We start from the raw sequence: 24763 nt of genomic DNA, 5'->3' as shown, positions 1-24763 counted from the left end.
ATAGTCCCTCCAGCGTGTCCTGGGTCTTCCCCGGAGCCTCCTCCCAATGGGACGTGCCCGGAACACCTCTCCAGCGAGGCGTCCGGGGGGCATCCGGAAAAGATGCCCGAGCCACCTCAACTGACTCCTTTCTATGTGGAGGAGCAGCGGCTCGACTCCGAGCTCCCGAGTCACTCCCGAGTGACCGAGCTCCTCACCCTATCTCTAAGGGAGTGCCCAGCCACCCTGCAGAGGAAACTCATCTCGGCCGCTTGTACTCGCGATCTCGTTCTTTCGGTCATGAGCCAAATGTCATGACCATAGGTGAGGATCGGAACGTAGATCAATTGGTAAATCGAGAGCTCTGCACCCCTACTCAGCTCTCGCTTCACCACGACGGTCCGATACAGTGACCGCATCACTGCAGACCCTGCACCGATCCGTCTATCGATCTCATGCTACATCCATCCCTCACTCGTGAACAAGACCCCGAGATACTTAAACTCCTCCACTTGAGGCAAGGACACTCCACCGACCTGAAGAGGGCAAAGCACCTTTTTCCGGTCGAGAACCATGGCCTCGGATTTGGAGGTGCTGATTTTCATCCCGGACGCTTCACACTCGGCTGCAAACTGCCCCAGTGCACGCTGAAGGTCCTGATTTGACGAAGCCAACAGAACCACATCGTCCGCAAACAGCAGAGACGAGATTCTGTGGTTCCCAAACCAGACCCCCTCTACACCCTGGCTGCGCCTAGAAATTCTGTCCATAAAAATAATGAACAGAACCGGTGACAAAGGGCAGCCCTGGCAGAGGCCAACGTGCACTGGAAACAGGTTTGAGTTAGTACCGGCAATGCGAACCAAGCTCCTGCTGCGGTCGTACAGGGACCGGATAGCCCTTAGCAAAGGACCCCGGACCCCGTACTCCCGGAGCACTCCCTACAGGGTGCCCCGAGGGACACGGTCGAACACCTTCTCCAGATCCACAAAACACATGTGGACTGGTTGGGCGAACTCCCATGAACCCTCGAGCACCCGATGGAGCGTGTAGAGCTGGTCCAGTGTGCCCCGACCAGGACGAAAACTAAACTGCTCTTCCTGAATCCGAGGTTTGACTATCGGTCGAATTCTCCTCTCCAGTACTCTGGAATAGACCTTACCGGGGAGGCTGACGAGTGTGATCCCCCTATAGTTGGAACACACCCTCTGGTCCCCCTTCTTAAACAGAGGGACCACCACCCCAGTCTGCCAATCCAGAGGCACTGTCGCCGATCGCCACGTGATGTTGCAGAGGTGTGTCAGCCAAGACAGTCCCACAACATCCAGAGACTTAATGGACTCAGGACGGATTTCATCCACCCCAGGAGCCTTGCCACCGAGGAGCTTTCTAACCACCTCGGTGACTTTGGCCTGGGTAATGGATGAGTCTGCCTCTGAGTCCCCAATCTCTGCTTCCTCTTCAGAAGACGTAATGATGGGATTGAGGAGATCTTCGAAGTACTCCTTCCACCGCCCAACAACATCCCCAGTCAGGGTCAACAGCTCCCCACCCACACCGTAAACAGTGCTGGTGGAGAGCTGCTTCCGCCTCCCGTGGCGTTGGACGGTTTGCCAGAATCTCTTCGAGGCCGACCGATAGTCCTCCTCCATGGCCTCCCCGAACTCCTCCCAGACCCGAGTTTTTGCCTCTGCGACCGCACGGGCTGCAGCACGCTTGGCCTGCCAGCTGCCTCTGGGGTCCCATCTACCAATAAAGATAAGTAGGACTCCTTCTTCAGCTTGACGGCATCCCTTACTTCCGGTGTCCACCACCGGCTTCGGGGATTGCCGCCGCGACAGGCACCACAGACCTTGCAACCACAGCTACGAGCGGCCGCATCGACAATGGAGGTGGAGAACATGGTCCACTCGGACTCCATGTCTCCAACCTCCCCCGGGATTTGGGAGAAGCTCTCCCGGAGGTGGGAGTTGAAGACCTCGCTGACAGAGGGTTCCGCCAGTCGTTCCCAGCAGACTCTCACGATACGTTTGGGCCTGCCAGGGCTGACCAGCTTCCTCCCCTCCCAGCGGATCCAAATCACCACCAGGTGGTGATTGGTCGACAGCTCTGCCCCTCTCTTCACTCGAGTGTCCGAGACACGTGGCCGAAGGTCAGATGATACGACTACAAAGTCGATCATCGACCTCCGGCTCAGGGTGTCCTGGTGCCACGTGCACTTATGGACACCCTTGTGCTCGAACATGGTGTTCGTGATGGACAAACTGTGACTAGCACAGAAGTCCAACAACTGAACACCACTCGGGTTCATATTGGGGAGGCCGTGCTTCCCGATCACCCCCCTCCAGGTCTCACTATTGCCGCCCACGTGGGTGTTGAAATCCCCCAGGAGAACAATGGAGTCCCCAGTCGGAGCGCTATCTAGTACCCCTCCCAGGGACTCCAGGAAGGTCGGGTACTCTGCACTGCCACTCGGCCCATAGGCCGAGACAACGGTGAGTGACCTCTCCCCGACCCGAAGGCGTAGGGACGCGACCCTCTGGTTCACCGGAGTGAACTCCAACACATGGCGACTGAGCTGGGGAGCAATAAGCAATGCGACCCCAGCTCTCCGCCTCTCCCCGTGGGCAACGCCAGAAAAATGAAGCATCCAGCCCCTCTCCAGGAGTTGGGTACCAGAGCCCAAGCTGTGCGTGGAGGTGAGCCCGACTATCTCTAGTCAGTATCTCTCAACCTCCCGCACAAGCTCAGGCTTCTTCCCTCCTAGTGAGGTAACATTCCACATCCCAACAGCCAGGGGCTGTGAGCATGGACCAGGCCACTGGGCCACCCGACCCCCATGGCCCCCTCTGCAGGTGGTGAACCCACAGGAGAGTTTTTTCAGTTTTCAGTTTTGTTATCTCACAGAAAACTGCATCAGTTAAGCCGTGGCCACAACCCGCCGTACTTGCTTGTGCGTGCAGTCTACTTGCAAAAACGTGGGATAAATTTGGAGTTCCGTACATCGTAAGTACTGCCTCAGTACGAATTTAGGAGCACTCAGAGACGCCGTAGAGGTTTTAGTGCATGCAGAACTTTCGATGCGGTCAGGCTGCAGATTCACCAGCAGTTCAGATGATGCACGTTGTGAGTACTGCCTCAGTACGGATTCAAAGCAGCACCGTATGGAGGCAGTAGGCTACTCAAGTCAAAACATATTATGGAATTAAATTGTAGGTATCAGATCTTGACGATTGTGATACACATATATAAATTAGAATTAAGTTGAAATTTAAAAAGCAATTAATCAAGTGTGTAGTGAATATATTCCTCTATCAGTGTTTCATTCCTTGTGTGACTTTTCCCTAACTCTGATGTGGGGAGGCCGACAGACTTCCATGCACGACGCAGATTCTCACTTGAACTTGGACTTTATTTCCAAAGTCAGCAACACAGACACTTCACAGCTTCAGTCTGATAACTAGCTGTGACTTTTCGGGCAAGTAAACACTCATACAACTGACCGCTGCAGGCTGGACAAGCTCATGCATCGCCTACGCCGAAAAGCACCTGCCGCTCCGGTCCCGCTCATAAAAAAGAAAAGCGACCCCCCACACACACACACACTGCTTTATTGTCATCTCTCTTTATCGTTACACTCCTAGAGATGTGCGTTGAACGTACTCCCTCCCTCCTCTTGCTACTGCCTCCGTACGTTTTCACAAAAACATAGTGGCCGTGGCATCCGCAGAAAACCTACGGTGAAAAAAAACGCACAGTGGGTTGTGACCGGGGCTTTACTTGGTATTCTGTTGTTCCTGTGACTGGCCTCCTTATCCCCCTGTCCTCTGTTAGATCTAGTTTTCACATTTCAGACTTTTCTATCTGTAAATATCAAATACATGATCAACCATATGGAAAATGAAACTTTGTTTTTCTTTATTGGCTGGTAGAACACACATTCTTCTTCATTCTGAAGGCTGGTCAGGAATAAGTTGAACTGATCCCTGCCTTTCTCTTGATGTGTGGTAACCAAAGACACTAACGATGTATCAGCAATGACTTTGGTCTTCAAATCTAGTAGAATGTTATTTTCTAACAACTAATAGCAGTAGAAAAGGTTATACTATTATTGATAATGCATAAACTGGCACAAAATCATCAATTAAATATCTATATATGAGAAACAAGATCATTGAAAGTCCCAAGGGTGTTGGAAAATGGCCACCTTCTTGAAAATTCAAATGTCTAATCGGATGAAATTGAAATTTTATTCTTGGGAATCCATCCATCCATTTTCTACATTTGTTTACTCCAATTAAGGGTCATGGGGGAGGCGGAGCCTATCTCAGCAGTCATAGGGCGTGAGATGGGGTACACCCTGGTCAGAACGCCAGTCTGTTACAACGCCACATATAGACAGACAAACAAATTCACACCTGTCTGTCACATGCAAACACCACACAGAAAGGACCAGTTGGGAAGCAACCCACCATCTTCTTGCTGTGAGACAACAGTGCTAACCACTAAGCCACCCTGCTGCCTGTTCTTGGGTATCTTTATGCAAAATGTGGTGTTGGTTATTTGACTTTAGCTGCTCCACTAAGCCTGCTCTTATGAAGAGCCTTCAGGTGACCTGCATTGTGATTTGGCGCTATGCAAAAAAATTGAACTGAATTGCATGGTGGGACCCTGGAAACTGAATGAAAGAAAGATAACTATAACCCATGCTGTGTATTTCAAACCAGTTTGTATGGGAAATCATGAAGCATCCTCGTTTTGTGCCTCATCGCTCTTGTCTTTTCACACATAAACTATTCTTACAGTTCTGTGCCCCCTTTATTTTCCAGGCCTTTATTCGTCTTTGTACATCAAATAAATTAAACCTGATTTCTCTCCTTTTGGTCACATCTGTAAATGTTATGTCTTCTTTAAGGATGTGGAGAAGACGCAGACTGAGATTATGCGTCACCATACTAGCATCAGCGAGTTGAAGAAGAGCTTCATGGAATCCCTCCCAGAACCACGGCCCAGTGAGTGGGACAAGCGTCTCTCCACCAACTCCCCCTTCCGCACTGCCACACACCTGCAGCCAGCCGTGAGTCCGCTGTACACTTTGTCCAATATGTTAGCAGTGTCCAAGCTCATCTAATTGACCTGGGACAATTGAGATGAAGTGGTTAAACTTTGAATAGATTTACAAATATTATGAGTAATAGAAACCAGCAGTAACAGCTGACACACAGTTGTTTCCTACTTTTCTTACTTTCCTCATGACTTGACACATTATAACTGACATGACCATAATTACTTGAGTTATCATCTTGGCCACATTTTCTCTTGGTTTTTGCATTTTTGGGATATTTGATGTCCTTTTGAAAGCCATTTTGTTGTTGGCACTATAATTTGTGCACCTTCGTGTGATTGTAGTCATTGTTTACACACTGAAGAAAGGCCATGCGCTATCAAATATCACTTTGCTGTGCTGCTCTTTTGAAAATTTAGTGATGGATGGTGGACCTATGCTTGTGTAACATGACCTTATCTTGATGTGGTCTGGCAGGATCGTCTAAAACAAGAAAAATCTTTCCTATAAAATGCTAAGCGTTATTAGATGTTTTGCTTCTGGGTATTTTGTTACCTAGCATCCAGGGAACTGTAGGTGGTCCTCCAACCACCAGGTCATCCTTCTTGGTGGTTGGTGACAGAATTAGCACTCCAGCCCTTGCAAAAATATCTCAAAATGCTTGACTGTAGAAAAGTAAGTGTCTTGTAATGACTCTGTGGGACTAATTCTACATCTGCCTTCTATGTGGGCAGGCACCTAGAGCATCTTTATCCTTAGCAAGCATGACCATCATCCATTGCAGTTGAGGGAGCAAAAACCTGGGAGCTGCCAGATCTCAGTGGATCGATACACCTACTTTTGTTCTGGTCGCCCCACTGGTTGGTGATCTGGGGAAGTGGAAATTGCTGTTGTAGATCAGCTCCTTCCAGTGGCATCAGTTGTCACCTCTGTCAGTGTTCATTGGTGTTTGAAACGGGGTCCAACATGGCCAGGACATACTGTAATGACTGGGGAGCTCTGAGCCAAGAACCACACATGAAGGTGACTACAAAGTTCTTATTCTCATAGTAATTACTCCACATAATAGCCAAATGCATGAAGGGCAAAATATTGAAAGAGGTTCATGAAACAGGACATTAAAACACAAGAAACTAGAATTCAGGCAAGGGAACAGGCTGAAAGACAAAATCAGTGTCAGTGTTGGGGTTTGGTTCCGCGATGTGTCTCTGTGTCTTTTGGAAATTTTTGTTCCCCATCTTGCGGGTCATGTGTTTATCGAATGGCCATTTTCCCCTCAGGTCATGGCTGCCTCCCAAGTGTGCATGTGGGTGTGTGATGAGGTGACTCCGTGTGTTTGCTTCTCTCTGTCACTCAGTTACTCACACACAGTTACTCAAACACACTCACGGTTATTCTCTCTCACCCACACTCACTCAGTTACTCTCACACACACAGTTATTCACACACCGTTTCTCACTCACACACTCAGTTACAAACACAGTTACTCACCCACACACACAGACACAGTTACTCACATTCATAGTTACTCACTCACTCACTTACTCACACACACAGTTATTCACACACACACACACACAGTTATTCACACACCGTTTCTCACTCACACACTCAGTTACAAACACAGTTACTCACCCACACAGACACAGTTACTCACAATCATAGTTACTCACTCACTCACTCACTTACTCACACACACACAGAGTTATTCACACACACACAGTTATTCACACACCGTTTCTTACTCACACACTCAGTTACAAACACAGTTACTCACCCACACAGACACAGTTACTCACAATCATAGTTACTCACTCACTCACTCATTACTCCACACACAGAGTGATTCACACACACCACCAGTTATTCACACACCGTTTCTCACTCACACACTCAGTTACAAACACAGTTACTCACCCACAACAGTGTTCTTCTCTTACCAACCTACAAGCCTGTTTGTAAGCGTCGTGAGCAAACTGTTAAAACAGTGAAATGCTGGACAAAAAACAGCATTGCCAGCTTACAGGCTTGTTTTGACTGCACTGACTGGGATGTTTTTTATAGTTCATGTCCTGATATACATGATCTGGCATTTATGGTTTCATCATATATATCCTTTTGTGTTGACTCTAACATTCCCCAGAAGGTCATTACTGTATTCCCAAACAACAAACCTTGGGTTACTAAGGAAATGAAAGAATGTTCTAATAAAAAGAAACGTATTTTTTATACAGGGAATAGCAGTAAAAGAAAGAAATCACAAGGGAGGTAAAATATGAGATAAGGAAAGCTAAACTAAAGTATACGAGGGCTGTCAATAAAGTATAGGTCCTTTTTATTTTTTTCAAAAACTATATGGATTTCATTCATATGTTTTTACGTCAGACATGCTTGAACCCTCGTGCGCATGCGTGAGTTTTTCCACGCCTGTCTGTGACATCATTCGCCTGTGAGCACTCCTTGTGGGAGGAGTCGTCCAGCCCCTCGTGGAATTCCTTTGTCTGAGATAGTTGCTGAGAGACTGGCGCTTTGTTGATCAAACTTTTTTTCTAAACCTGTGAGGCACATCGAAGTGGACACGGTTCGAAAAATTAAGCTGGTTTTCGGTGAAAAGTTTAACGGCTGATGAAAGATTTTGAGGTGATACTGTCGCTTTAAGGACTTCCCATGCAGTGGGACGTCGCGCAGCGCTCCCAGGCGCTGTCGTCAGCCTGTTTCAAGCTGAAAACCTCCACATTTCAGGCTCTATTGATCCAGGACGTCGTGAGAGAACAGAGAAGTTTCAGAAGAAGTCGGTTTCAGCATTTTATCCGGATATTCCACTGTTAAAGGAGATTTTTTTTTAATGAAAGACGTGCGGGACGGGCGCGGTGCGGTTGGCACAGGAAAACACACCTCCGTGTTGCTAACCATTTGTAAAATCCAGGCAGCTTTTGATGGCTTTCAGTGGAGTGAGTATATGAGAAATTGTTTAACAGCTGGACATGTTCCAACTTGTCCTTAAGGCTTCCAACAGAGGTGTTTTTCCTGCGCGGAGCGTCGCAGCGGCTGCGAGCCGACGCTGCAATCCGTCCGCACGTCTTTCATTAAAAAAAAATCAGCTTGTTTTATGGATTTTGAATTTTTTATCTGACCGTGAGCAGAGGGTCTTTGTAAATGGCTGCTTCTCGGACTCTGTTGTGTTGTCCACAGGCTCACCACAAAGGTCCGTTCTTTCGCCCCTCCTTTTTATTATGTATACAGACAGCTGTAGGAGTTTTTAAGACAACAGTTATTTGGTTAAATTTTCTGATGACACTGTACTGTTGTCTCTTCTTCATGGTTCAGAATCAGACCACGGAGCTGTTTTATCAGATTTTATTTGTTGGTGTGATAACAACTTTTTGGATTTAAATGTGTCCAAAACTAAAGAAATGATCATTGACTTCAGACGTAACAGGGATGTGGCCAAGGAGAGTATCATACACAATGAAAAAGTGGAACTTGTCACATCATATAAGTATCTGGGGACTATTTTTGATGACAAGCTGAAGTTTGATGTGAACACAGACGCCATTCTGAAGCGAGGACAGCAGAGAATTTATCTTCTCCGTAAACTGAACTCTTTTTTCTGTTAGACCTGCAATCCTTTGTCGTTTTTATCAGTCTTTTATTGAGAGTCTTATGTGTTTTTCATTTATCTGCTGGTTTCACAGCCTCTCAGTGAAAGACAGAAACAGCCTGAACAACATTGTTAAAATTTGTTCAAAGATTATCGGAGTGAATCAAAGAGACTTATACTCTTTTTGTAATCAACAGATCCTCCGGAAGGCTGAAATCATCTTGTCTATGTCAGGTCATGTTCTTTTAGGAGAGTTTTCCCTGCTTCCTTTAGGACGCCGTTATGCGTCCTTGGTGTGTAGAACCAACCGGTTTTTAAAGTCGTTTATACCTTCGGCGGTTCGACTTTTAAATGCTCCGTAGGTCTGCCATGTTTTCTATTTATTCTTGCTATTCATTTTAACTTCTTAAGTCTGTTTATTTGTTTTTTTATTAGTTTTATTGTTGTTATATATTGTTATTGTATTTTATTTTTTTCTCTCAAACGGACTGCTCAAATGAAATTGCCCCTTGTGGGATTAATAAAGTTGTTGATTGATTGACAGATAATCCTGGATCAGAATGCGGGGCATACACAGCAAGGAAACTGGCTGGTTAACATGAAAGGTTGAAATTCTCTTGGTAAAAAGGACAGATTAGGCCACAGCGTAACCCCAGATCCATCAGAATTCCATCGTAAACAGTCCCAGTGACTGATAGGGCATGGAGCTCTCCCACCCGCATAGCCGAAGACAGTGCAAGTAGAAAGGCAGTCTTCACTGACACCCATTTAAGATCAGCACTTTCAACTGGTTCGAAAGGGGATAAGCTTAAACCCTCCAGGACTAGAGGAAGGTCCCATGAAGGTACGCGTGCAAGCCTTGGAGGCCGCAAACGTAGAGCACCTTTCAAAAAACGACACACTAAGAGGTGTGAACCCACTGACCGGCCATCAACGTAGACGTGCCGGGCAGAGATGCAGCAACATAAACCTTCAAGTAGCGACAGAAAGTCCTTTCTCCAGCAGTTCTTGTAAATATTTGAGGAGAATAGGCACAGGGCAATGGTCCAAGTCCTAACTTTTGGTTCTCACACCACCGGCAAACAGCTTCCATCTGTTGTCATACAAAGCCCTGGTAGAAGCAGCACGTGAATTAAGGATAGTCGAACAACAGCCTGGTCATGAGAACTTAACAAGGAGTCCGGCCCTCACGGCCACACATACAGTTGAAGGCGTTCTGGGTGAGGGTGCCAAATCCTCCCCTGTAGCTGTGACAACAAATCCTTCCTCTCCGGGAGAGCCCAAGGTTCCCCCTCGAAGAGTTTGTAAATCATGGGAAACCAAATCCTCCCCAGCCAGAATGGAGCAACCAGCAGCACCCTGTGGCTGCTCTGATCTATCCTGTGCAGTGTCAACATCAGCAGCGTTAGAGGAGGGAAGGCATAAAGGAGGCAATCCGGCCACGGGTGAGCCAATGCATCCTGCCCCAGCGGGCTGTCTGGTTCCGAGAGGGAGTACCACTGTGGGCAATGTGTCGAGGTGCTTGAAGCGAAAAGGGTCCACTTCCTTCCGCTACACCATACTTCTGCCAGATCATTTGGACCACAATCGGTTTAGTCTCCACTCTCCCGGTGGTGGTTTCTGTCTGGAGAGTAAATCCGCAGTGCTGTTCTGTACGCCGGGCAGATGAACTGCTCTGACACTTTGAAGGCGAGGCTATGCCCATAAGAGAAGCCTCCGGGTTTCTGCCAATGAGTGATTGGACCTGGTGCCCCCCTGATGGTTTATGTGATAGACTGTTGACGTGTTGTCCAACCAGACAAGAACATGTCTTCCTCTCAGGGCCGGGAGGAAATGCTTGAGAGCCAGTCGCACAGCGCAAAGCTCCAGCACGTTTATGTGTTGGAATCTCTCCTGAGGACTCCAGACACCCCTCACCATCCTGTGATTCCACACGACCCCCCAACCTTTGAGTGATACATCTGTAACAACCACCTCTCGGCGAGAAGGGACGGAGCCTAGAGGGACACCCTTACAGATGAAGTCCACGTTCCCCCAGGGTCTGAGGTGCAGAAGGCACTGGTTGGAGAGTTGTACAAGCCTGTGCTAATGCAACTTTGAGTTGAGGCCTAGGTTGTTGATCCAAATCTGTAGGGGACGTAAGAACAGAAGTCCCAAAGGTACCACTAGCGACATTGCAGTCAATTTGCCCATCATCCGGAGCAGCAAACCAAAAGGCAGCGTCACAGCCCATTGAATGTGTGAGACGAGATGAATTACATCATCCACTCTCTGTGGGGATGCCGATGCAGTCATAGTTAGGGAGTTGATGGCAGTGCCTATGAAGGTCGTTTGTTGACTGGGAACAAGAGAACTCTTTGCAAAGTTCACTGTGAGTCCTAAATGAGAGACATGGTTCAGTAGAAGAGCTGTGTCGTTGTGCGCCTGCTTCTGAGTCGGAGTGCAGACAAGCCAATCGTCTAAGTAAGGTAGGATTCTTAATCCAAGAGCTTGCAGTGGGGCTAGTGCTGCAGCCGTACATCTGGTAAATGTACGAGGGACGAGAGAGAGGCCGAAAGGAAGCACCCTGAACTGGTATGCCTGATCTTCGAAAGCAAAGCGGAGAAACTGCCTGTGACGAGGCGCCACTGGCGCATGGAAATAGGCACTTTTAAGTCGACATTGTGAACCAGTCTCCTGGTGTGATAGTTTGAAGGACGTCTACTGTGCGGAGCATGTGAAACTGCAGCACTTTGATATAATGATTCAGACATCGGAGATCGAGAATAGGATGAAAGCCGCCATCCTTCTTTGGAACAAGGAAGTAAATTGAATAGAACCCCCTGAGCTGGTCTGAACTGTGAACTGGCTCTATGGCCCCCTTCTCCAGGAGTTCCAAAATCTCCCGTTGTAGGGCGGCAGACTGCACCGAGTCAGAAACAACAGTCATCCTCACCCCATTGAACTTTAGAGAACGACATCTGAACTGAATTCTGTAACCTTCAAACAAGGTTGAAATGACCCATGGGTCTTGAACTTGAGCCTCCCAGTGGCTGAGTTGATTTTGTGAAAAACGGCTGGGGGCCAAACGTTGGCAGTCAGACCCGACCACCTCTGCCTCGCATCCCTGAGGACCTCTGGGCGCGATTACTGGAAGCTCTGTGAAATCGTTCAGTTCTTGGGGGTCTGACCGTAGGCTCCCGAAAGGCAGGCCGCTAGGAGAGCTGGCCCTCAACTGCGAAAGCACATGCAGCTCTGGGAGTCGGAGGAAGGCTGGATGTAGAGTGAAAAGCTGTAGCACGTCTGACTGGCTGAGGTTTGGAAGACCGGTGTAGGTCAACAAACTGTTGCCGAGATTTACTAGCCTCAACAGCACTCTCCAAAGTTTGTTGGGCCGCAGGTCCAAATACTTGGCCTGGAAGAACCGGCAGCGAACGGAGTGTGCCTCTGCAGGATTCGGACAGGGGGGACTGCGCAAGCCACACCTGATGTCTAGTGATGGTAAGGGTTGACATCAGTCTGCCAAGCTCTCTGGACATATAAGCAAAGGTTTGTAATGGGAGGCATCACTAAGACTTTGCGTAGCATCATCAACCTCTGCCTCCATCAAAGACTTTGAGAGGGCAAGGGCTAAATGGGACAGTGAGTTGCCTAGGTGACCGATGCGAGCAGCTATGTCATAGCTTTTGGTGAGGAGGTCATCAGTGACACTACACTGAGGGTCGTGGGCAGCGGGGCATCCGGCCGAGCTAGCATCAGCTGGAGCCACAATCAGGTTCGCAATAATGCTGTCAGCGGCGGGCATACGGTTCAGACCATACTGCGCAGAATCACACACAGAGCTAAGGGCTCTGCAGTCCTGTGATAGATGGGTCAATGATTTGGGGTCCGCCCAACATCGGTGGAGCTCCTCGATATATGGTTGTGAAACTGGAAACGTTGACTCAGGCTTCTGAGTGACTTTGAAAAGGGCACTTGAGCGGGGGTTTTCCGCAGGGGGATTGTCGACCCCAAGCCTGGATAAAGCCAACTGAACAGCTTGCTTACAAAGGATAGTCCAGATCCGGTTTGCGGCAGGGACTCTGCTCAGAGGTGTGAGAGCCACTAATGAAATGGCTTGGAGAAAGACCCCTCTCATCCTCATCCTCCACACAGTTTATATCACTTGTCATGTACAAGGAATCAGTCGCAGCAATAGACACGACATCTTCCTCCCGCTTCATTAGGGACAACAAGAACTGTCACTGCATCCCTAGGCTGTAGATTCTGAAGCAAGGATTTATCTGAGCAAACTCAGAAGTCAATGTTTCAACCTTTTCAGTCAAAGCATGGTCATGAGTAACCTTCTTAGCAGAAGGGGCTCCTGCACGTGGGTGTTTACGGCGCTTTGGTTCCTTCCTGGGGCTGGAGGCCAAAGTCGCACTAGATATTCCACTTTCCAATGCCGCAAGTCTAGCAGATCTCTCTTCCAGTGGCATGCTGGCACAATTAAGGCAGGCATCGCCAGTCAGGGCTTCCCTCAGGTGTCCAATCCCAAGACACAAGGGGCAAAACATATGTCCATCATCTGGGCTCAAGGGAGCCAAACAGGTACTACAGCCATGCAACAAAGGCCCTGTCAACATTGTGGACTGCGTGCAGATGGCTAACGCAAGCCCTGGCGGTTACAGATGGAAAGACAAAGCGTGAATCACACACAGTGTAAATAGTAACACGAGGCATGGAGCGTGAAGCACTCACAGCCGTCGACTTGACACGAGGCACGGAGCATGAAGCACTCACAGCCGTCAACTTGACACGAGGCACGGAGCGTGAAGCACTCCAGCCGTCGACTTGACACGAGGCACGGAGCGTGAAACACTCCAGCCGCAGACTCGGCACGGCGCGTGAAGCACTCCAGCCGCAGACTCGGCACGAGGCACGGCGCGTGAAGCACTCAGTGTAAAAGCTAATACAAGGCTCGGAGCATGAAACACTCACAGCCACAGTAATAACACGATGCACACAGCCGAAAAACTCACAGCCCAAGTGCTGAGTCACTTAGAGCAACGACGACAACACTAGCTGCTAGCGGAGCTGTTAAGCTTACCAAAATGGCGGCAGTGCAGACAAAGTACTTCAAGGAGTGGAAAACACTCACGGCAAGCCCAACACAGTACACTATACTGGTTCTTATACACACACTACCACGTAGTTAACGGGGTTAGTGACACAACTAAACAAATAGCCAGCTTTCGTTGAAACAACACAGCTAATGCGCACAGAGGAAAATACCCAGCAGGGCAGCGGCAAAGGTGCGCACCCGCCGTTTAGGAAGGTGTACTCACGACAGGCGTCAGTCAAAGAATACAAAAAACGGTGAAGCCGTGTCTCACAGCCTCTGGAGGACGTGTGCAGTGCACGTAGCTCCAACCGAAGGTGTGTTGCGAGGCTACAAGCGAGAGCGGCAATCGCGTCTGGTATATAAAGACAACCAGTGATGTCACCCAGGTCACATCCAATGGCGTGACTTTGTTGGTATATATTCCCGACCTCTGTGCTGCACACATGTAGTTATCCAGGTGCTAAAGCACCGCCCTCTGGCGGTCAGGAGGAATGAAATAGAACCACTCTTTCTTCTGTGTGACTCGCAAATGAGTGTTTCGCTTTTTAAATTTTCGCTTTTTTGGGCAACACACAATATTTCACAAACATGGGAACTTGAATAAAATAATAATAATAAAAAAAACAGCGACTGCGAGGCTGCATGTTCAACCTCCAGATGAAAATGAAATGCACTGGCTGAATCGTACAGAGAGTTAAAAAATTCATGCAGGGACCCAGTCCACCACCTTAATAAATCAATCAATAAATAAAAATGGTTAAATTTTACAAGTTGGGGAAAACAAAAAACAGAAAGCCACAACCCATCGCCATTTCAGCAAAATGTCAAGACTTTGGCCCGACTTTGGCTGAGCTCCTGACACCAGGAAAGATCCAAAACTTGTAAAGATGTGAAAAAATAAATAATTACCTAGGAAAACAAAGGGATACACTAAATTTGACAATCTCCATGATGACGCAGTCACATTGTGTCGTTACTTAAGGAGAACCCTGGACTGTTCATGTTTTAAAACGCAAAAGTACTTTTTATCCAATTACTCGATTAATCGCCAGAATAATCGATAGACTATTCGATTGCTAAAATAATCGATAGCTGCAGCCCTAGTGCATATTGTGCAAGGTTGACCATTAACAGTGTTGAATATGTTTGTTCAACATACTGACAGCTTGAGGAAAGAAACTGTTATTTAGCCTTGTGGTTTTGCCGTACAGTGATCTGTAGCGCCTACACTCTGAAGGCATACAGGTCCTAGATTTAGGGCAGGTTGGCAGCAGTGATCCTCTCCACAGTCCTGATTGTCCTCTGCAGTCTGTTCCTGTCCACTTGGTCGCAGAAACCAAACCAGACAGTGATGGACTGGCAGGAGTAACAAAATGTATTACAGCCATGTAGACCTCACCAGCAGCTCCTGTTGCAGGTTGAACTTCCTGAGGTTCTCAGTAAGTATAACCTCTGCTGGGGCTTCTTCACTACTATGTCTATGTTGGTCATCTATATCAGGTCCTGGGAAATGTTGGTGCCCAGGAACCAAAAGAAGGACACAGAGACACATACCAATGGCACACACAAAGACAAAATGCCACACGAGTGACAGAACAGACACGAAATAAATAAAAACCCATGAACAGTCCCACAACGCGGATTATACTGTAGTTTCATTTGGAACGTTGTACGAGGAGGTAGCAGTTGCCAGCAAACATTAGCTTTACAAAAAAGAAAGTTTGAAGCTGAACCCACTTCAGCTCAAAATGAAAGAAAAACAAAAGAATTGGTGCACAAAATATAAAAAGAAGTCAAAAGCAAAAAATGGGCCCAAAAAACATGGGCAAAAAGGCAAAAGCACAAACAAAAATCTTATGAGGCTGATGATAAGTGTCTGCCAGGTTCCCCAAAAGAATACTTTGAGGTGTCATAAATGAATTAAATGGGTACTTTGTGTTTGGCATCCTGATCCTGCTTCGGGCCAAGAAAAAAATTTGGTGTTACCTTGATATTATCCATGATTTGGGAGTGTAGATTTCAAGCCTTTTGTTAAAAGGGGAAAGATGAAACTCTTGAGATTTTGTGCAACTTTCAGTCTTCTCATTACACAAGTCACAGTGTCAGTTAGTTCATCCAGGTTTGATGCAGCAGCTTCAAAAACAGAATCTGTGGACAAGATGATCCAAGGTGGTGATGTGGACTGATGAACAACAACATACCTTTGTGGCTTTGAGAAATCAAAGTAGTATAAGTCTGTGTATCTGTCACAATTTTGGTATTTTTTGAATAATTATACCATTTCTAATAGACATTTCATGTGTTGTGAATGACATCTCAAGGCTAAATCTGTATTTGTGTAAGAGGGCACATGCTGAAAGTATGATGGCACAAAGCCCTTTTTTTCCTGGTTTAGAAACACCTGTGAAGGCTGAATAGAAGCAGAAGAGGTGGCTCTGTGGGATAGCAGTTGGACTATCAAAATAAACACTTTAGACCTATTCCTGTGAAGCAACTTTGTTGTGATGTGGAGCTGTATAAAATGAATTGAATTGAATTAGTTTGATTCCAGGTCAGTTCTTCATGTTCCATGTCCATGTCCTCTGAAAGGCCTTTTCCTTGGCACTGCCCCAGTACACCCAGCTATAAATTAAAATCAGCCTGAGGGTGTTGGGAAAGTGTAGTGACACGGACCCACAACAGGGGGCGTAAATGAGCGGACAATAGATGAGCCAACAATACAACACTTTACTGTTGTGAAAAATGCACAACGAGAATACAGAACAAATGCAGAATTTGGATCACAATCAAAATATACAAGGTGATGTGTGGGTAGGCTCGAGGATAGAAGACTTCTGTCCGAGAAGAACGGATCCCACACGATTTCCACTGCCACCGAGACCCGAAGGATACTGGAGCCGCCAAGTCCCGAGTCCCAGGTGGTCACCGTCTCCGACTGTCGGATCTGGTACTGCTGGCAGAAGAACAGATGTGATTGAGTGTGTGACAATACACTCAGGTAAACAGTCAGCAAGTCGTTATTCCAGGTGGGAAACAACACCCTCCACCTTTAACACAGAACACAGTTGTGCAGAGCAAAAGAGCTACTTAGCGTTTTGGCGTGAGGGTGAAGAACGTCACTCTTTCACGGAACCACAAAACGCCGCACCCAGCTGACAGCAGCTACAGTAACTCCTGCAAACACTCAGAAAAGGAATCACGTGCGTAACGGCACAGTCAAACGGCTGAGAGTTTAATGTAGAGGTAGACGATATCTCGGCGACGAGGTGGAGATGTCGTCCGGCTTTTGTGTGTGTGGTTGAAGACCTGGTGATTGGTGACAGCTGTCATAGTTGATGAGTGACAGCTGTCACCCCGGCTGTTCCTGTGAGGCGGCAGCGCCCTCTCGTGCCTGAAGCCCGCACTTCAGGCAGGGCGCCCTTTGGTAGTGGGCCAGCAGTACCTCCTCTTCAGCGGCCCACACAACAGAGGGGGTGAAGTAACTGCCAGTGGACTCTGTCCCATCCAGGGGGAGTTGTACACTCCTATCTACTTCACGCTGCAGGATCCAAGGATGCGACCCGACCTGATAGGCTTCAGGTTCCATGCTGGGCTAGCTTACCTCTAATTATAACAATTTTCTAGACAAGTTAGTTGACCTAATTTTTGTTTTGCTGTGAGCCGCAAGACTACACCACAGTCCCCAACATAGTGATGCATTTAGGCCGACAGTACCAGCTCCTACATTTGACATCCGGTTCATAGTGCCTTATTGCTGTGTTTGGTTTGAGGAACACATCCAGGATTGTTACTACGAAGTAAATATCAACTGTCAAACACCATCTTGTTTCCTTCTTGGTCCTTTTAGTCTCAGCACATCAGACATCCATCAAACGACAAATATTAATTTGAAAAATTAATATTTGCTCATGAAACACAAATAAATGGCATCACACAACAGTTGTGCATCATCTACAGTACATCACACTGTCTCTCGTAATGCCAACAGTTGGCGTTTGACCTTTGGTTCTTTTGCACATCAACACATTCAGGACTTTTTCAGTCAGATTGTGTGGTCTGCTGTAATGATGTACTTCAGGTTATGATATAACACTAAAAGTGTCTCTCTCCCACAGCTTGGGGACAGCCTGGCAGAGAGGGACTCAGGAGTGCTGCTGAGTGCCCAGACAATCACCTCAGAGACCATCAGCACCACCACCACCACTCAGATCACCAAGGTCTGGTCATTCTACAAACATCAATATATCAATCAATTCATTAAATAAAACTAGTGTGTTGCCAGTGGGGATCCATGGCTTTAGATTGGGTAGTGTTTATTAAAAAAGTAGCTGATATTTTTCAAGGGTGCTAATAAATTATGCAAAGTTTCTCATATGTATATGTCACGGACATAAACAAGCTAAGCTCTTCAGTATCTCACCATGCCATTTAGGTCCTTCAGACGTTTTTCCATAAAATGCTTTTTGGGAGCATGAGCATGACTAAAACCTTTCAGCGGGGGTATGGGAGACCCCTCAGAATCCCCGCCTTTTTGAACATTTTTTCTGTTTTTGCCTTACAGCCTTCTTAACCCCCTGCCACTTTAAGCATTTTTTAAATGTAGATGTAAATTAATATTTGTTTTCAGCTAGTTCACAGTACGACTGTACAATATGGCCAGATTATCGTATCTCAATATTCTCATATCAATATGATATACTGCACTTTGTGATTTCACACAAAGTGCAGTTACAGTAAAAATTAAATGTTCTTAAACAAAACAGTAATAATACCACATTCATTTTGCACTCATCATAAGGTTTTGGAACACTTGTTTGTTTATGCCATTTCAAATACAAGAAATACAAAAAAAAATATAAAGAATAAAAATTTCTAAAATTATCTTCCTCAAACTCAAACTGAATGCAAATCTCTAAAACTTGATAAAACCTGTAAATAATAATCAGTTTTATTGCTAGTTTTCTTCAGACAAGTCAGGCGATGGAAACATGAAGATTTCCAAGTCACTGAATATGTCTCGGACTTTATTTACATAAATGATAAAGAAATACAAAAGTTTCTTTCACCAAAACATCAAATCTAGGCTTTCATCTCAAATGTACTTTCTGTCAAATTGTAGCTGAACATTCAGGTCTTCTTTAAGAAAATCCTCCTCTACATAACTTCATCTGGAAGCTGTATTTTATATTTTTAATTTATATCAGGTTGTAGACATTTGCTTTCAGTTTGAGTTTAAGGAAGATAACTTTAGATTTATTCATTTGTATTTGAAATGGCATAAACAAAATGAGAAGCATGCGGCTACAAAAGCATGTTGATGACAGCAGTTTGTTAATAAACATAGCAGTAGCGGCTAAAGTCCAATTACACGGTCCAGAAATTCAAATCAGTCTGTAATCAGTGTTGTTCTCTCGCAGCAAGTCCACCTGTGAGGTAAAATGAAAAATAGTTAGAACTAAAGCTGCAACAATTACTTGCTTATTAAAATGGCAGCTGTTTTGATCATCAGTTTATTGTTTAGAGTCTTCTTTTTTGTAAAATCCAAATTCTTTTATTTCTGTTTCTTAAATGTGAACATTTTCTGGTTTATTTGACAAGCTTCTTTACGTCTATCTGGCAGTAAACTGAATAGCTTTTGGCTGTCAACAAAACAAAACATTCAGTGGCTTCTTTTTTTTGGCTCTGGATAAAACTGATCTTGACTTATTTATTATTTATTTTGCTTCTTTTTTTTTTTTTTTTTTTTTACATTTTGTTGACCTAACAATGATTGGCTCATTGAGAAAATAATTCATTAATCAGTTTTGAAAACAATCATTAGTTGCAACTCTAATTACAACCCTAAATCAGAAAAGTTGTAACAATGTGGAAAATGCAAATAATAAATAATAAAAAAAACTCAGTGATCCTTAATTTTGTTTGACTTCTGTTTCATTACAGACCATATGAACTCAAGATATTTCATGCTTTTTCTGGTTGACTTAATATGTTAATATGCATCCTCATGCATTTCAGGCCTGCAAAACATTAAAACTAAAAGGTTAACACTGTGTCATATTGACATTCCTTCTCATAACACTTCAAAAGTCTTTTGGCATTGAGGACTCCAAACAATGAAGCATTTCAGGTGTTCTTTGTCCCATTAATCCTGTGAATTAATCTTAATGTTCTTTTAAATCCAGAGAAGATTGCCTTGCATCAGTGAAAAACTGGATGTTGAGCAACTTCCTGCTTTTAAACGCTCATAAGACTGAAATGATGGTTCTTGGTCCAGTGAGACATCTGCATCAATTTGATCAGCTAAGCCTTAGCCTAGGCTTGTGTGTCATACATCACACTGACCAAGTGAGGAACCTTCATTTTGGCATCTCTTCACTGGCTTCCTGTCCCAGTGAGATCAGATTTTCTGCTACTAGCCTATAAAATTGTTCATGGACTGGCACCTCCCTACTTAGCTGACCTAATTAAACCTTACTGTAACGGCCCGGCTCTGCATTCCTCATGGTGCAGGAGACTACTTGTGTCCTTAGGGTGAATAGTATAGTATGTTACTATGCTGTTTGCTCTTGTAAATTCATTTTTATTAGGAAACAGAGCGGGCTGCGGCCTCAACTTTATCTAAATTCTGAATTCTGGGTCTTTTAGTGAAGCTTAGGGCTCGTGGCCGGCGATCACCTTAGTATTTCTTCTGTTTTCTTCTGTTTTTGGAAAGATTTAAAAACAGGGTCTTGGGTTGGCGATTGACTGGTGAACCACTGCCTGCTGTTACATCTTTTCACATGATAACAAGATAATGAAAGACACTAGCTTTTACAAGATGTCTTTTGGTTGCAGATAAATATCTTAACAAGAATACAGTGAGTCATTGTGCAGATATCAGGAACATATTGACCCAGTGCAAACATGCTGACTGTCATTGCTCCCAACCTCACGTAACCTTTGCAGGCATGTACAAGTATTAACATGGTTACGAACTTTTTGGAATCAATAATATTATATAACAAATGTATTATGTATTATTAAACGTATTATAAGGTGTATATTAACACATTATAGGTGTAAATGTTTTAAAAAACAAATGGCGTAGCACGAGGGGCAGCCTATTGCAGTGGTTCTTGCTCACTTCTGAGCTTTTTTCTTCTTTTTGTACTTTCTGGTTGTTTTTTCTTAGTTTATTTTTTTTACGCGAGTCATTTTCTCATGGACATGCATTGGATCCGTGCTCAGAGATTGCGTGCACAACCATGGCCCTATTGTTTACACTCCGGATCAGCTGTTGGTGCTCTGTAACGCAGGAGGTCTGCACCATGAGACACCTTACATTCCCCATGAGCTAAGGAGTGCTCGAACTGAATGCAGGGCCAAGAGGAGACATTAACGACTCAATCTCTTGTCTGTCACTTTTGGAAATGTAAGATCGCTCCCTAACAAGATGGATAAGTTGGTAGTGCTGACCTGACAACAGCGGGAGTATCATGATTGTAGTATCATGCTGTTTACAGAGACTTTGCTAATAGCACTAACTCTGGACATGACCGTGTCACTGGATGACTTTCATCTGACATGGACGGACAAGACAAAGGAGAGCAGCAAGAGAAAAGGAGGTGTTTTGGCTTTGTTTGTGAATGATAGATGGCGTAACTCTGGGCACATCACTATTAAAGAGCAACTGTGCTCTAAGGACATTGAACTGTTAGCCATTAGCATGAAACTCTGTTATCCGGCAAGGGAGTTCTTGCACGTTAGCTGCGTGCATCCCCACTCTGCTAATGGTGACGCAGCCTGTCACTCTGTTACATGCAGCCTGCAGACACAGCATCCAGAGGTCCTTTTTGTTGTCTCGGGGGACTTCAGTAATGCCCCCCCCGTCACCTATATTTACCCAGTTTGTCACCTGCCTCACAAGAGACAACAAAATACTGGACTTATTTTATGCCAAAACCAAGGATGCATACAATCATCATCCTCTCTCCCCACCCCCTGGATAGATCTCATCACAACTTGGTTCATCTCCTGCCTGTGTCTCCTGCCTGATGAGACTGATGGGGCTCTGAGAGACTGTTTTGAAGCTACTGTGGGGGAGGAACTTTGTGATCATCATGGGGAGGACACTGATGGTCTCACAAATTGCATAACAGACTACATAAACTTCTGTGTGGAGAATGCCATACCCACAGGTCTGTTTGGTGTTTCTCCAGCAACAAACCTGGATCAATCCTGATATGAAGGCTCTCCTCAGGGATAAAAAGTGGGCCTTCAGATCAGGAAATAAGGAAGAGCTGAGGGCTGTACAGAGGAAGCTGAGGTGGAAGATCAGGGAGGGGAAAACAGCTACCGGAGGAAGATGGAAGACTAGCTGCAGCAGAATAACATCAAGGGAGTCTGGAGAGGCCTAAAAACCATCTCTGGTCACAAGGAGCCTGACACCCAGGCTGTTGGGATCTGAAGTGGGTGAATGACCTAAACCTGTTTTCCAACAGGTTTGATTCAACCATCCTCCCCTCCCCTGACTCAGTCAACCCGGCTGCAACCCCCCCCCCCCCCCCATCTGTGACCCTAGTAAACTGCCCCACCCTCTTTCCACCGCTGTCCCACTCCACACAGTTCTCAACTCACCATCACTATCCTGCTGCTCCTCCTGCCAAGTTTCACTACTTCACCCCCCACCAGCCAGCACTCAACCTCCTGCCTGTCCCAGTCAATAATCCAGGTGAGAAATGAGCTCAGGAAGATATAGGGTGAAGAAAGCAGCTGGTCCTGAAGGCATCAGCTCCAGGCTCCTCCAATCCTGTACAGACCAACTGTGCAGGATAGTAGTCCACATCTTCAACTTGAGTCTGAAACTTGGGAGAGTGCCTCAGCTGTGGAAGACCTCCTGTGTGGTACCGGTTCAGAAGAAAAGGTCACCACACCTGGAGGACTTCAGCAGCTTCAGGCCGGTGGCACTGACATCACATCTGATGGAAGACCTGATTGATCAGGTCTGATCAAACCTGAATAAGCACTGTGACTCTTTAAAATAAAAGTGCTGTCGCTGCATGTTGGCGCGATCATCAGATGTCCTAATTGATCAGTTGTGATCAAATCAGAGGACCTGATTGGAACAATCGGAGCTTTAAAAGTTAAGAGTCACAGCGCTTCATTCACAGCAGCCTTTACCACAGCCAGACTCAGCAGCATCTGTACATAATGAACATGATCCACCAAGACAAAAAATAATAAAAATAGTAATAATAATGTTAAATGAATGTTTCTGAGCCACACTACACCTTGCAGTAGAGAACAGAGTGCACTTCCACAGAGGCAGAAAATAGCAGCTTTGGCTACATACATGACAGTAATGAAACTGTAAAAACCTCCTGATACAGTCCACTGTTTTCCAAGTGCAGTGATGTTGTTCTGCACAGCCGACAGGAGTGAACTGGGTTTAAATAGTGACAAGGACTGTGTGCACACATTAAAAAGTGAATACACGCAGCTGCAAGCAGATCTATGAACACAGAAAAAGGCTGAGTACGGGCGCATTTCGGGTGTTAATTTCCCCGTGATGGGACTAATAAAGGATTATTTGATCTTATCTGATCTTATCTTTCTCTGGTTGTTTCTTTGAAATTAGTCACCGCTTCTTTCTTCTTTCCCTTTTAGACTGTAAAAGGAGGCTTTTCTGAGACTCGCATTGAAAAGAGGATCGTCATCACTGGAGACACGGAAATTGACCACGACAAGGTCAGGAACTCACAAAATGACAGGAGACACTCACACAGGAGTTTCCCCTGCCCAGGAGAATGTTCAGTGTTGCATCAGCTGTACAAAGACACTGGAAGCTTCTGAATCACTACAGTTACAAAGTTTACCAAGTTTCAGCTCTTTTCAGAGGGTCAAATTAGGCAAATTAGTATTATTTATTCCAGTCTCAGGTTCCAAAAGGTGATGTCGTAGTTGCAGGTAGTGACGTGGAAGCCAAGAGACGTTGCAGCATGGAAGCTGCACAGGAAGGCGTCTGGAAACACTGAAGGTCAAAGTACTCTATTGTGGAAAATAGAGCTGCCAGGTTACCTTTGAGAGAAGTTGCGGGAAGCTCAGAATTCAGCTCTAGCTCAAGAACAGACACAGGAAAATGTTCAAATAAACTCACTACTTTGAACAAAACACCAATCCTGTTCATTAGTAGTTAGGTAAAAGAAAACAGACCAAACCTCTCCACATCGCACAAATTCTATAGATAGACTGAACAAGGGTCAGTCCTAAAACATTTTGCCATTTTGATGTTCACCTAATATACATACTATGGTTAGAGGTCCGGATGGGACCGGACCGGTCAGGCGATGGACTCAAATGCTGGGAGCAATGACGAAAACAGGTGTGAACAAAAGGAAATGTATTTACAATAATTAGTAACAAGTGAGTTATAATGCTGAAGCTGGTGTTGGTGCCTGCAGAGCCGAGACAGGGGCCACTCGGAGTGGTGGAAAGCCAGGAGCTGCAGTGCAAACAGAGCCAGGTTTGGGAGTTAGAGGGTGGGTTGAAAATCGAGGGCAGACAGGAACCAGAGCCATGTAGCCACACAGAGGCGAAGCATGGAGGAATTTTGTTTTTTTTTGTTTTTTTAGGGGGGTGGTGGACCAAGTGGTTTAATGCGCTTGGTTTCAGTGGCGGGAAAGTTCTGGGCTTCAAATCCCACCCCTGCCACATTTCTCCATGGTAATGTGGAGTTGCGTTAGGAAGGGCATCCGGTGTAAAACCTTTGCCAATTCAACATGCAGATCCACCTTGGATTGCTGTGGCGACCCTGAGTGCAGACAAATAAGCAGCCGAAGGGACTTACTTACTGTTAATGTTTTTTTTAAGGAGACTCACTTTGTAGGTGCTAAAATATCCAGAGACTGTTTCGCACAAATAAACAGGAGAAGGCAGGAGAGCAGTGGTACGTCGGTGTGGATGTCATTGAATTCCTATTAAAAATAAAAAGACAGAGGTGTAGCGAGGGCTGTCAATAAATGTATAGGTCCTTTTTATTTTTTTTCAAAAAACTATA

The 24763-nt window shown here is 45.7% G+C and overlaps 1 protein-coding gene across 1 annotated transcript in view; it reads left to right on the top strand.

Moving 5' to 3' along the window:
* Nucleotides 1-24763, top strand: part of epb41a (erythrocyte membrane protein band 4.1a) — a 349346-nt gene that overhangs the window by 242148 nt on the left and 82435 nt on the right. Inside the window, exons 16-18 of the mRNA XM_034160644.1 lie at nucleotides 4895-5056; nucleotides 17844-17945; nucleotides 23374-23454. Of these exons, the coding sequence (XP_034016535.1) occupies nucleotides 4895-5056; nucleotides 17844-17945; nucleotides 23374-23454 (345 nt within the window). The remainder of the gene's footprint in view (nucleotides 1-4894; nucleotides 5057-17843; nucleotides 17946-23373; nucleotides 23455-24763) is intronic.

The sequence above is a fragment of the Thalassophryne amazonica genome, chromosome 20, assembly GCF_902500255.1.
Source record: "Thalassophryne amazonica chromosome 20, fThaAma1.1, whole genome shotgun sequence".
NCBI classification, from domain to species: domain Eukaryota; kingdom Metazoa; phylum Chordata; class Actinopteri; order Batrachoidiformes; family Batrachoididae; genus Thalassophryne; species Thalassophryne amazonica.
This window is presented reverse-complemented; position numbering and strand designations above follow the sequence as displayed.